Source organism: Drosophila erecta, unplaced genomic scaffold, assembly GCF_003286155.1.
Source record: "Drosophila erecta strain 14021-0224.00,06,07 unplaced genomic scaffold, DereRS2 tig00000126-arrow-pilon, whole genome shotgun sequence".
NCBI classification, from domain to species: Eukaryota; Metazoa; Arthropoda; class Insecta; order Diptera; family Drosophilidae; genus Drosophila; species Drosophila erecta.
In genome coordinates, this window is record NW_020825209.1 from 15,092,383 (window position 1) to 15,106,478 (window position 14,096).

Sequence of the window (14,096 nt, forward strand, 5' to 3'; positions counted from 1 at the left end):
AGCGAGAAATGAGCTGCAATGAATTGGGCTTCATTTGAGCAGACTTCATTTGGGGGATTTTTTATTTTGCCCTTAACAATAACTGAGGATTTGTTTTAGAATCCATAAATCAGAAGCTTGCACACCCGTGACAAAATATACTAGATTAAGGTAAAAACAGGTAAAATAATAGTTCTATGGCTTATAAAGCTTATATATCACTAGTCCTATGATATACCTTGAAGAGATCTCACAAAAATTGACGCAGATTGACCCATGAGCATCGATTCTCCCAGCAAACCAACAACCAATGCCGATTCTGCAATGCTCATACGTTTCCATTCCTCGCATCCTAAAAATCTGCATCGCCCTTCGGGCACATTGAATTCAAGCCCTACAGATCACTTAAAAACAACATTGAATTTAACTTTAAATGTCTTAAAAAGCCATCCTAATTCATCTCCTGTAAACACATCTTCATTGTATACTTAACTCATATCGGTAAACACGTAATTGATCATCTCTGTAAATATATTGTAAATAATTGTAAGTCACATGTAACTATTTACTTAAATAAATATTGAAATATTCCGGCTTATCTTTCTGTTGCCTAAGTTTGTGACTCTTGTGTACAACTTTATAATAAATAAATAACCATTAGTCTAATATGAACATCGAGAACTCGGGAACTTTTGAACCTAATGAGTTTCTATTCAGAATTTGTAAGTAGTAACGAAACACAACACCTACACACGGCTGTATAGAACCTAATTGTTATTTCTTGTTTCAACCTATAATCCTAATCATAGGAAATCGAGTCTTTATTTCAGTGCATGCATGTGGGCCTTATAATGTGTGTAATGTTCGCATTCAGAATAATTGATAGGAGCTCCACAGGCCACAGCTAAAACTCCTGATAGCTGGCATTTTCTAGCTGTGCAAACGTAGAAGTTAATTTTCCATTGGTCATAGCCGCTATATTTAGGTCTATCAAGGATAAGCATATATCTCAGGATTGGTGATGGCATCAGGCGTGGATTGCCGTTGGATGGAGCCCATCAAAAGCGGAGATAAAATATGGCTCCTTTGTTTTATAATCGCCAGTGAGCAGCAGCAGCAGCAGCAGCAGCGGCAGCAGCAGCAGCAAAATCAGCATCCGGAGCAGCCGAAGTTACTCGTTTTGGTTCGTTTTACATGGCCGAGTCGAGTCCTGTGGCCAGGACCACAGTTTCCCTTAGTCGAGTGAAAGTGCTCCAGCGCAACGGACGTGCCTGCCAGCAATTCGAAAATTCAACTCAATTTGGCGCGCTTTCAAAGTGCTGGATTTATTTTAGTTTCGTTAGTGTTTTTTTTCTTTTTTTTTTTGGTTTCCATTCTGGCTGAGTGAAGCTAGTGGAATATAAAATGAGGGATTATCCGTCGGTGCCCAATGTGTTTCGCGTGGCCTCCACGCACAGCATCAACAGCGAGAATCCCTACAACAACGTTCGACCCGCGAATGCTAGCTGCAATACCACCGACAGGCAGCCGCTGGCCATCCACCAGCTGACCACCAGTGCATCCATCGAGCACAGCCACCCGTCGCAGCAGCCGCAGCATCAGCAGCAACAGTTGCTGCACCCTCAGCAGCAGCACCAGCAACACTCGCCCTATGCAACATTGCCGCGGGGTCAGCGACTCGCGCCACAACAGCAGCAGCAGCAGCAGCAGCAGCAGCAGCGTCAGCCAACTGGCCTGATCAACACGATCTCTGGCAGCATTCCGGCCACGGGATTCAGCTCCCAGGCAGGCAGCTTCAGTGATCTGCAGTTGAACAACATCGGCATTCACAGCAGCAACAGCAGGAGCAGCCACATCAGCAACAACCGACGGCAGCAGCAGCAACAGCAGCAGCAGCAGCAGCAGCGGCAGCAACAGCAGTTGCAGCGACTGGTGCCATCTCTGAGTCGCCACCAGCCAGCTATAGAGGTGCAGCAGACGCAGCCGCAGCAGCAACATGTCCAGCGGCAGCAGCAACATCGACTTGGTGCTCCCGATCCGCAGGGAGGCATCAGCAATATGACCACCGTCAACGGTGGTTACTTGTGGCTCATCACACCTGTTGCAGCCAGGTTAGTGATCTCAAACTATATACATCAGATATTTACAGCAATGTGTTCCAGTCACTCGAAATCCTTAATCCTTAATCTATTATCTGAAATTGGAAATTAAGTTCCAAAACATATCCTGTCTCTGTATTAATACTTATCAGCTAATCACCAGAATAGCACTCTCGTATTTATTACTGCATGTTTAAAGCCTTTCCAGTCAATATATTATCCTGCTACTACTTCTGTACATATTTATGTATGTGCTCGTGCTTTGTGTAGCAGTCTAAGCTTCAAGGTACCAAAGTCTCAGATTTTTCGCAAAGGAAATGCTCGAAATTTCTTTTTTCTTTGGGGAAGGAACTAAATAGTCGAATCCTTTAAACTGATGGCGAACCTGGCCTGCTGAATGCCAGCAGCTTGAATTCCTGCAGAAGACGCACACACAATTTCCGCCCGTTCCATTCATCTTTAAAGGAACTGAGGAAACTGGGTTCACGTGCTTCGCGACTGGCAAATGGCAGCTCGTCCTTGTCGCAGGAGCAACCAGGACATTCAGACCTCCGTGCGGCTCCTTCATCCTTGTTGCTTGACAAATAATTGTGTTAGCGACACAAATCACTGCAAAGTGGGCTTAATTTGTTCGCAAACTATTTCGCACGAAAGTGCACCGCACAAAAATCCATGATTTTGCCGTTATGTTCTTTATTTATGATTAGGTTCCTATCAGATTTTTCTCTCGTTCTAATATTTACAGAATAATTCTAATATAATTTTTTTTAAATAAAAAAAAAACGATGTAAAATTAAATTTTTTTTTCTGTGTACGACAGAGCGGCAGAGTAAGAGCGATAGGTGGGACAGATTTATTCTGGCTTTGTTCTTGGCTTAGGTTCATTCGGCTTAGCGATTTTGAACTTGCTCAGATTGCGCTCACAGGCATTAGAGGAGTGCATGCGCTTGAAGCCTTCTGTGCGGAAGACCTGGCCACACTTGCCGCAATTGTGTGACCAGGTGTGGTGGCCAGTCTCGCGCTGATGCTTGTACATGGCGCGGCTGAAAGGATTGAAGAATGAGCGACAGTTTTCAAATGCTTATAGGTATATAAGTAATACGAAAGTTGAAAAACTCACCGCGAATCAAAGTTTTCCTTGCAGTTCTCCATGGGGCACGAATAGACGCGAAATGGTGGGTGACCACCCACCATCGATGGGTTAACACCGAATATACGCCTGCCAAATGGTGTTGGATTGAACGGCTGTACCTGGCCCGGAAACGGGACGGAGTTCACGATATGATTGTAGTATTGGCTTGATATTGCATTGAAGTGTTCGGCCCAGTTAAAGCCAAAGCTCTGAAGAGAGATGGGAAAGGCGCTCAAAGTTGAAGAAAAGTCCCAGTTTGGGGTAAAAGCCTGATTGGCATTGCTCATCGAACTTGGCTGCGGCCCCCCTTGATTTTGATCGACCCTCTCGACTGTGATGTTAATGGGGTCCGGGACCTCGGAGTCCTCCGCCTTCTTGTCCTCCACCTTGCCCGTCTTCTTGTCCGCCACCTTGTCCGCCATCTTGTCCGCTATCTTGTCCGGCATCTTGTCCGCTACCTTGTCCACTATCTTGTCCGCCATCTTGTCCGCCATCTCAGCACTCGACTCCACGTCCGACTCGGACTGGCTTTCATCTTCGTCGGTCAGGTTTTGGGAAATGCCACCGACTTGAATCGCGAATTCAGATGCTAGTTTAGCCGCAGTGGCGGCGGTTGGAGGACGACCACGTCGCGGCTTGCCATTGTGGCTAAACTCATGGGTAGCCGTTTCCGCGTTGTACCTGGACATCAAAAGTTTGTTGTTCCGCAGCTCGATGTTGTGGCGCACCACAATGGGCAGTCGATTACTGGACAGCCAGGAGTCGTTCTCCAGCTGCTCGCGCGACTGATGGATCAGTTGACGGTACCGGTGGCGGCGGTGAACGGAGAAGTTCGAAAGCTTCGACGTGGTTGGCTCCACCGGACGCTCGTACTCGGGCAGACTCGGATGACGCTTCCTAGCAGCTGCAGACAAATGCAGGGTATAGCGAGGAAATTGAGAATAATATATAACTATGATAAGACTGGAACTATCAACTACTTGTATCAAAAACTTTTGAGAGATGCTTTGCTGAGCGGAATCTCACAGGACACTACTATTTCGGTTGAAGTAGATACTAAGTTTATGGGAAACTTACCTTCGTAACGTTCATAAAAAGTGCTCCGCTTACTATTGTATCGATTCGAAAGCATGCTTTGCATCATTTTGATTGATTAACAATTTCTTCTGTTCGAAATTACAATGAAGACCCGACAGAGAAGGGGAGTTGCACGCAATTACAAATTGAATAAGGAATTTACAAAACAACAGTCACTTGTTTTGACAGATGCCAAAGGAGAGAAATCGGCCAACTGTGATCGATAGATTCTAGTTACGCAACTTTGTTCAAGGCTTTTAGCGATGTTTTTTCTAGCCTAAACTATTAGGGCTAGAATCTATCTGTGTATTGAATATGCATGGTAAACATGATGATGATATCCTTTGCGTGCTATTTGCCGTAAGCCCAAACGTAATAAGAACAGGCTACAATCTCGAATATTTACCCGATACTCACTTTCCTGCAATACCAGCGCTAACGGCAAAGCGGCATTCTAATTAGACTCTATTGGAATTAGACATTAACGTTTGATACCCAATAGCATCTGACTTGAATAGCATCATTTACACTCAAAGTCAGTGGAAATTTGAAATCGAATTGAAAGCATTGCTAGGCAAATAAGCATAATTGACAGCGGTAATATCACATATGTACAGCCTCAAATATATGATATGTTCAAATATTACGAGCTTTACTTATTATTAGGTAATAGTGCGCAACTCTCTTTGTTGCACAAATCAATTGGCAATTTTCGAAAACAATATTGAGTACTATAATAACACATAAAACCCATCTCAGCACTTGTGACTACTCTCGGTGCCAAACTGCGCCAATATTGACTCTCGAGTGCACTCATGAATGTATTCACGAATACCTGGGCGTCGGGCTGAGGATCCCTCTAAAAAAATTCCCACCACCCTTTGACCTTTTTTCGCATTTTCACTGCTTCTTTTTTGCACATTTTTCAGCGCCAACAATTTTATTTGCGCTCCTCGTTTTTGGGTGACGACATTTATTTGCATATCATTGCGTGTGTGTGTGCGAGTGTGTGTGTGTGCGAGTGTGTGTGTGTGCGAGTGTGTGTGTGTGTGACTGGGAAGCATCGTACACATTAGTAGTTTTTTTTTTTTGTGGATTTTTGGCCTCGTTTTTGGCAGCCCCGACCACAAAACAGGTTGAAGTATTTTTTAATCAGCAGCATCACACAATTTTTGGAGAGCCCAGAGATCCTGGGATAGGCATTTCCCTTGAAGTGCCCTCTGTCCACCCAACCACCGCCCACATCGATTTTGATTTACAGAATGCAACTTTTTCTACTCCTCAAATGCACTGCAGAAAACTGTGGCAATAAATGTGAAAAGGAAACTGATTGTTTCAGTTCTAATCGTACAAACTTACCCTTTGAACATAATGAACATTTTCCCAGTTCCTCATTTATCTGAGTATATTTATTGAACCCCGTTTCGGCCAGTGTTTGATTGCCACTCCGCTCGTTTTCTTGCAGCATTTCGGTGGCCATTGTCATCGCCGCTCTGGCCGGACCCCAGTGGCTCTTCACGGAGGAGAAGCTGCCCAATGCCAACTACAATGGGACGGCCAACTTCAAGGCCCTGGACGACGGCGCCTACATCACCAAGTACACCAAGTCCAGTCTCTGGATTTTGTGCACCACTCTGCCCGGTGAGTTGCTCTGCAGCACCACATTGCTCGACAGCTCCTGCACCACCCGCAAATGAAGACGAATATGACATGCATGGGGCTGAGTTTTCCTTGGCTCGGGTTTTCTTTTTTTGTGCTGACCAGGTGCTGCTGCTTGTGCCGCCCCAAGCGAGGAACAATGACCTTTGGGCTTATACGGCTTCCATAACTGCGGGCAGCGGCAGCCTGGGGGCTTTGTATTTGGCCAAATTAAACTGCAGTCAGCCGGGTGGTCCACCAATCAATCAGTCAGTCACTTAATTAAGGCCCACACTGGCAGCTGTCCTTTTTATTATTGTATTTTTCCGTGAAGATTAATCTGATCAGAGCCTTTTTTGGATTGTTTGGCTGCAATGATATACAACTGGAAAATAATCACTACCTTTGAAAATATGCTTAATTAATGACAACACCAAGACCATTTATTTAATTGGCCTGCAAGCTCAATTTAATGTTCACAACACAAATCAATTTATACTGTATATTTCCTCACGCAGTTACCAAATAATACTTGTTATTTCGAATTGAAAGCATCCAATTGGAAAAAAATTACATTTTTGACACAAGTGCAGCAGTGCAATACAATGACTTTAGCACCTTTTAGTTTGCGCTATTTGAACAATTTACAGGTGACTTAGGTGACAAGAACCAAACTAATTTAGCTGCACTGTTTGGAATAACAAAAAAGCACTGCAACTGCAGAATGTTTGTTTGCAGGGGTTTATTTTCTTTTTGAATTTTTTTCTCATTTTTATGCGTCAACAAACGGAAAGCAAACGAACGGGGGCATCCTGTTTTAGTGGCCCCTCTTCGAGGGGAGGTTCCCGCCGAGCGACAGGATCAGCTCGAGCAGGTGGGTGCGCATCGCAGCGATTTGGTCCACGGCGATGAGCAGCGAACTGGTGGCGTATCCGCATCTGGTCACATAGTCCGCCACGTGATCCGTCATGCACATGAGGTGGATTCCGGAAGCGGGGTCGCGGCTGGAGCCTTCCTTGCCAGCAGGCTGGCGCTGCTGCTGGAGGCAGCGACCCGTGACCAGGGCGAACTTCCAGGCCGCGAGGGGCGCTCGTAGAGTTTCCGACACCGAGACGGCCAGCGGCGAATGGCAGTTGTCCAACGAGTCGTAGTGGTAGAACTTGCTGTCCGGCCGCGAAATCAACAGTAGGGACCAGTGTCCGTTGGATCTAGGGAGTCAATTAACGTTGTTGTTAATGCCATTCGATATTTTGTATTATATAAACGCTGCAGTGCGTGCAGGCTAAGATATAGTCGAAACTAATATTCCGATTCAGGTTTTATCGGGGGAATTTTTTATACGAGTTAGGAGTGGATGCCCTTCTCTGCATTCCCTTTAAAGTATGTAACAGGCAGGAGGAATCCTAGGGTCACTAGCAGAGTTGATCTGACCAACCCAGATCACTCTATCTGTCCGTCCGCATGTCCGTATGTCCACATGTCCGCATGTCCGCATGTCCGCATGTCCGCATGTCCGCATGTCCGCATGTCCGTATGTCCGTATGTCCGCATGTCCGTATGTCCGTATGTCAAGAACTTGGAACTATAAGATAAACCTGGGATTAGTGACCGACCTTGGATGGTTGCAAAGCGGCACCAGGACGAACTGCTTCTCGGTGAGGCGGCGGTCGCGCACCATGGCCCACAACTGGCGCAGGTCCATGTGGCGCACTCGGGCCGCCAGGGCCGGATTCAGGAAGTACAGATCCGGCTCGGAGCGGTACCGGCGGTGCTGGAGGTAGGCGTAGTAGAAAGCCATCAGCCGCTCGTTGACGCCCTCGTGAGCGGACTGGAGCAGCTGGACATCCGAGTGTCGCAGCGAGATGTTCATGAAGTGGAGCGCCACCAGGCTCGGCTGGGCCACCTGATGCGGTCCGTCCCCGCTGCCCCGCTCCAGTGCCAACGGGGTGCTCGCGTCGGAGTCCCTTATTATGTACTTGTCCTTGTCCTTGTCCTTGCCGTTGCCCTTGGCCTTGCCCGTGGCCTTGGCCTTGGCCATGCCCTTGCCCTTGCCCTTGACCTTGCCCTTTGCCTTCTCCTTGACCTTGCCCTTCGCATTCGGCTTGGCCATCACTGTGGGCTTCTTATCCTGGAGGGACTCCTCCTGGTTCTTTGTTTTGGGCAGCTTATTGGCCACCAGCATCCTGACTTGGCCAATGCTCGGCAATGTGGTGTTTTTTGTTCTTTTTGTGGCTACTGTATCTGTTGTATTCATTTGGGTTTGGAATTGTTTACCAACGAGTGCTAGGTGTTACAAATAGCTAATACAAATCCGATTTGGTATACGAAATGAAAGGCGCCGTCCAATGGTTGTCACCTACTGGCTAAAAGAAAGGGCAGAAAAGGTTGAAAGGGTAATGTAAATAGGACACCAATTCTTTGACAAAGAACAGAAATCGGCATACAAAATATACCACAAACTTTAATGCAATTTCTCTTTATTTAGGCAAATATTATAGCGTGGTCAATACTAATGCGCTTTCGATATAATCACCATCATTTTATCGTTATCGCATATAATTATATTCCTTTTCATATACAACAATTGAACTTTACTTTGTAGTTGAAGTTGTATTTATAATCTTTGCTTTTAGTGACGATACAATTATTTTTTAATTTGCTTAAAAATATTGTAAGCATATAAGCTAACAAAGCCAGAGATCCCAACAAAAGTTAAGTACTTTTCCAGACTAAGAAGAATGGCTCAGAAGAATGCCTAGAAAAATGGCTAAGATAACAACACTGGCAAGTTGAACTTTACAGTTAACAAGAATACATCTCCTTGCAAGCAGATTTTTTTGCCGATGAATGTGTTGAAAAAGCCCATTGAAAGCACACCTCTGGAAGATTTTATAGTAATATGATGTATGTACATTGTTGTTTGCTTTTAGGCCTGGATGCTGACTCGTACAACTGCGTTAAGATTGACTACTTTTCCAATGAAGGCTATCAGCCGGATCCGCACGACTCGACTGCGGCAATACCCTGTAAGTACCAAAGTAGCGCCATCTAAGAATCATATAGTGTTTGTAGAATACAGGTTTTATCACCAGCCATCTAAGAATCATATAGTGTTTGTATACCCGTGACTTGTAGAATACAGGTTTTATCACCAGCCATCTAAGAATCATATAGTGTTTGTATACCCGTGACTTGTAGAATACAGGTTTTATCACCAGCCATCTAAGAACTATATAGTGTTGTAGAGTTGTTGTAGAGTAAAGGGCTTATCTAGATTCGACAAAAAGTATGTAACATAAGAATGAAGAAGAATGCGTTTCAGACCTTATAAAGGACACATTCTTGATCAAGATCACTAACCAAGTCGATCTAGCTACATATGTCCGTCTGTCCGTCCGTCTGTCCGTTCGTCCGTCCGTCCGTCCGTCCGTTCATCCGTTTGTCTGTTTAAGGAGTTGGGTCTAACATTGGCTGCTTGATAAGCTGACTAAGGGGTATCCAATCGTCGCGGCACTCGAGTGCAGCGTGCTCTCTTGTTGAATTTAAGAAATGGCTTCCTTTAAGAGCCAACACAATTACTACACAGGAGCATCTAAGGGTTTGTTCTTGGGATATCAAATTGTTGCACACCGTGTCATGTTACGTTGGATTTAGCTTTTGATTAGTGAATCCCGATAATTGGGAGAATGGCAATAACAAGGCTCTGGTTTTTGATTTCTCAGCTTATTTATGCCGGTAGTTCATACATATGTACGTGTGCGATTGCAATAATTGGCTGTTGACTTGATGAATCCATCTTTACTGACGCGTTTAAATACCCAACTAAAACCTAATGGGCTTAACTGGCATTTGGCATTTAACTAGGTGAATGGTGAATGGTGAATGCCTTCCTCATTTCCCCCACTCACTGCCTCCTGGAATGACGGCGCCAAATTGAATTGAAATATTATTGTTAGTTGGCCCACACCAACGCACATGCACTTAATACAACTTTATACAACTTTAGATGGATGAATTTTAATTAAAGGCCTTTGGCCTCCATCGGCAAACTTTTGTCCCAGTGATTTGTGGTCTTACCAGGAACAGGAAGTAGTGTGTAATTGGAGTCAGGCCATGACAATGGCTGAACATTTTCAACATCCATTATAAGATTTTCACCCACATTACATGGCAGGCGATATGAACTAGCCCAATAACACATTAAGCTGCCGAAAATACCAATATCCACAGCCGGTTGAAATTCCATTAATTCTCACACAATTGGCCATCGATTTGAAATATTGCCATTAATTTTGTTTTGTTCCAGCGGTCCAAACTAATTTTAAACTGGCCTCGGGTGACAATTTCGAAAATAAAACTATTAAACAGTCGGCTAAAATTGTGCGTCGCTGTGAGTGCGGCTTTTTTCACAGGTCCTGTCTCCGTTCCTTCGTGTTTTTGCGTAGCCGCAGGATATTTTCTCACTCGCTGACAGGTCAAAGGGAAAACAAAAAGGAAAGCAACGTTTAAGAGTCAGAAATATGGGCCAGGCTCGAGTTTCTTGTGATAGAAGAACGAAAAACATGGGGCAGATATTTAAAACTGTACAAAAACACTGTCGAAAATAGAGAAAGTACACTGAATGCAATTTTAAAAGTAAATTTGTAAATTTGTAAAGATTACACGCGGTTATTCCAGGTACACTTTAAGCCCATCAACTTTATTTTTACAGATACGGTCACCAAGTCGTGTCCCATTTTCCTGGCCGCTGGTGTATTTCTGGTGATCAGCTTCATAGTTTTCCTTATCCCCACGTGCTCGCACCAAAACAATCTGTATTACTTCAGTGCGGGAATTCTCTTCATTGTTAGCGGTGAGTTGGCTAGAAACGAAGGGTCTAAAGCGAAAAATGCATCCAAAATGACGTATTTATCTCCTGCAGGCCTAGTGATGCTGATTGGATTGATTGCCTATATATCAATACTGAAGGCGGAAATCGGCTCGAAGCTGCGACCCCGGTCCACCCTTCAACCTGCCCTCATCAAGGTCTCCTATGGCCAGAGCTTCTTCCTCTTCGTCTTTGGATTCATTGTCACGGAATTCGTCGGGGTCTTGAACATATTCCTCTTCATCAATTTGCAGGAGGTCAGCTACTACAGCGTGAGTAATCGAGCCGAGCTTCAAGATGCACTGACCAGCAGGTTGCTAAAGATGCACTCTTATATTATGTATATTGAATTTCATTTTGGATTTTTGCTTTTGTTACTAAAAACCATAGTGTAGCAATTTCTAAAGGGCTTCATTTTAAAGTTGCATCCGAGACAATCATATTTTCGGCCCCTCTGGGATAGCCCACCTTGTGATCCGTAATTCTCGCGCTTGACTGCAGAAACCTTTCAGCTTAAATGCAAGCGACGCCGGATGAGTCCTCCGGGACTAGCAGCATCTTCTCCTGCGCTCCCTGTGTGCTTCACGTGCTCTAGTTTTCATATGTATGTACATTTCCCTGCAGCGCCTGCCCTGTTTCAGCGTGGCGAACATCCACGCCAAGTTCAAGGAGGGCCAGCATCCGTTGAGCGATTCCTACAAGCGGTACAAGCAGCCCGGCACCACCACAGCCAGCCAGGAAGGACTTAATAGTGCGGGTCAGGGTCACCAGGGCCTGGTTCACCATGCGCCGCACCAACCGCAGCCGGCGGCGCAGCCATCGCATGGCATCCTGAGGAGTGGAAACTCGCGACTCCACCAGGTCCACGATGCGGGACGAGGACACACTGCAATGCCCGGCCAGATTGGCCATCCCGGACAGACCCAAACCCTTCCAGGAGCATGTCGCAAGCATCCGAATGCCGGATCGAATTTGAATCTCTATCTGCACAATGACCTGGAGAGGCGGTGAGCAATTGGTGTCTTTCCAAATTTTATCTTAGACGGTTGCTGTTACTCGATAGCCGAATGCTTCGACTACCAGATACCTGTTACGCAGCTAAAGTGCACAGATCCAAATATTTAAATATAGTTCGACTATGAATTCTTCATATGTATTACTTAGGCCATATTGATTATACCTCTAAATCGCAAGTTGCACGTTAAAGGTAAAAGGAGCCGTGTTCAGCCGATCTAGCGATGTTTGTTCGTCTTTCCGTATGTCCGTATGTCTGTCCGTATGTCCGTCCGTATGTCCGTCCGTATTGGTGTTTTACCAAATATTATCTTAGACGGTTGCTGTTGGGTCATAATGACAAATGGGTCAAATAACAGAACTCGATAGCCGAATGCTTCGACTACCAGATACCTGTTACGCAGCTAAAGTGCACAGATCCAAATATTTAAATATAGTTCGACTATGAATTCTTCATATGTATTACTTAGGCCATATTGATTATACCTCTAAATCGCAAGTTGCACGTTAAAGGTAAAAGGAGCCGTGTTCAGCCGATCTAGCCGATCTGTCCGTATGTCCGTCCGTATGTCCGTAAGTCCGTATGTCCGTCCGTATGTCCGTCCGTATGTCCGTATATCCGTCCGTCTTTAGAAATGACCCCTTCTTTCTGCATGCCAAAGCATTCAATTTACGCTGCAACGAGGTCTCTCCAATTCAGTTTCAAAATATAACAAATATATGTATTTTGTTTAAAGCTATTAATGAAGTATTGAATCTTTTTTAGGTTTTACTTTGAAAAGCCAGCTGTGTCCAAGTGCAATCTGCACTCGCGCAGCTTCGCTAAGTCGCTGAATGAGCTTTGCACGGATACGTCAGTGTCCTCCGCCCACGTTCCTGCCCCACAGCCAGCTCCACCTGCCCCCTCCGCTGCCGACCCACTACCCGCACCTGCCCTCTTCGCCGACTTGCCGCAGGAATTTCCGCTCACCCGATCCGTCTCTACCGCCACGGAAATATATCCTGCTCCAGCGCCGCCCTCCGCCCAAATGAAACGAAAGCAGCAGCGGAACATGGCCACCAATACGAACACGAAGATCTCAAACCATCCCCCATCCTCCCACTCGCAGTTCGAGGATCAGTCGCGCCTGTGTGGCCTGAAGCGGGGCCTCCGGAAGACCAAGGACGAGCTCTTCGAGGAGTTCTGTCGACGAGCTGGAATGCGCAGCAAGCCAAAGAACATCTACTACATCAGTGGCGGGGATGAGGCGGAGGAGCAGGAGGAGCAGGAGGATCAGGCTAAGCGGGAGGAAGCACCGGACGTTCCGCATCGCGACGACGACGACGATGCGGATGGCGATGATCACGGTTTCAGGCAGTTCAACCGCATGGAGGAGGATCATCTCTATGTAGTGGGAGGTGAGGTTCCAGGAGATCCAACGGATTTCAATCTAATAAGTTGTCAATTACATTCAAAACTTCTGTTTCTTAGAATAATAGGAAAACCTATGATTGGTAAAACATTATTTGTATTCCAGACCATGCCCAATTGGTGGTGCCGCGTCGCACGTCCATGTGCGTGGACTCCATGGGACAGCCGCTGCGCAGACTCAACTCGAACCTGTCCCTGCACACGGATCTCAGTTTCCCGGGAACGAGTGGCTATCCGGGCATGCGGATGTCCCTGCCACAGCCAGCTGATCTCGGCCAGAGTCGCACCTTGCCGCGCTGCTTCCTGCGGCAGTCCTCCGACTCGCTGGCCTCCCAAGGCTACCCACTGGGCTCCAGCCAGCAGAGGTTCTCCCAGCTGATGCTGAATCAGCCGCAGAGCCGCTTCGTGTCCTCCACCTTGACGCTGCCCCAGGTGGTGGCGCCCAAGAGTCAGGTGCAGTGGCCCACGGCGATTCCCTCGTCGCCGTCGAACTACTCGATTGGCTATCAGCAGCATCCGCAGCCCATTTACCCAGCTGCCACGTCAGTAAGTGGAGCACCTGGGCCCTCGGCCCCCGTCTCCGGACCACCGAAATTCCAGCGCGGCTACGCATTCGACGATCCACAGCGTAGGTCCAGTTTCGTGAGCGATGCCTTCGACCTGGACGAGATCGAGCGGGAGCGACGACGATCCCATGCCAGTCTGTTTGGCATGGGCCAGGTGAGGGATCCCTACGACCTCATCAATGGCACCGCCGTCTAAGATACTCGTACCCACAAACTCGGTATCAATAATGCCAAAGAAACGAAGAGCTAGCATTTTTTTTTCGGACGTAAGGTGACAAAAGTATGAATATATGTCTATTGCAAAAATAAACTA

General features: G+C 46.3%; 4 protein-coding genes across 4 annotated transcripts; 2 read left to right on the forward strand and 2 right to left on the reverse strand.

Annotated features, from left to right (window-relative positions):
- Window positions 1–1,383: 1,383 nt before the first annotated feature.
- On the forward strand, window positions 1,384–11,274 carry LOC6549882. The gene is made up of 6 exons (XM_026981997.1): window positions 1,384–2,090; window positions 5,753–5,928; window positions 8,856–8,951; window positions 10,637–10,777; window positions 10,847–11,105; window positions 11,256–11,274. Exons 1-6 carry the CDS (start codon window positions 1,384–1,386, stop codon window positions 11,272–11,274), a joined length of 1,398 nt encoding a protein of 465 aa, XP_026837798.1.
- Window positions 2,901–4,351, reverse strand: LOC6549883. The gene is made up of 4 exons (XM_001978625.3): window positions 4,288–4,351; window positions 3,713–4,114; window positions 3,199–3,676; window positions 2,901–3,121 (listed from the first exon to the last, which is right to left on the reverse strand). The coding sequence occupies exons 1-4, from the start codon at window positions 4,349–4,351 to the stop codon at window positions 2,932–2,934; spliced, it is 1,134 nt and encodes a 377-aa protein (XP_001978661.2). The 3' UTR covers window positions 2,901–2,931.
- LOC6549884 (sentrin-specific protease 8) lies at window positions 6,676–8,213 on the reverse strand. Its single transcript, XM_001978626.3, has 2 exons — window positions 7,539–8,213; window positions 6,676–7,133 (listed from the first exon to the last, which is right to left on the reverse strand). The coding sequence occupies exons 1-2, from the start codon at window positions 8,177–8,179 to the stop codon at window positions 6,743–6,745; spliced, it is 1,032 nt and encodes a 343-aa protein (XP_001978662.2). The 5' UTR covers window positions 8,180–8,213; the 3' UTR covers window positions 6,676–6,742.
- A 35-nt stretch (window positions 11,275–11,309) lies between the features above and the next one.
- On the forward strand, window positions 11,310–13,979 carry LOC26526250. Its single transcript, XM_015155959.2, is given in 4 exon segments — window positions 11,310–11,393; window positions 11,396–11,799; window positions 12,573–13,204; window positions 13,324–13,979. Coding segments are annotated over 4 exon segments (1,776 nt in total).
- Window positions 13,980–14,096: the final 117 nt, after the last annotated feature.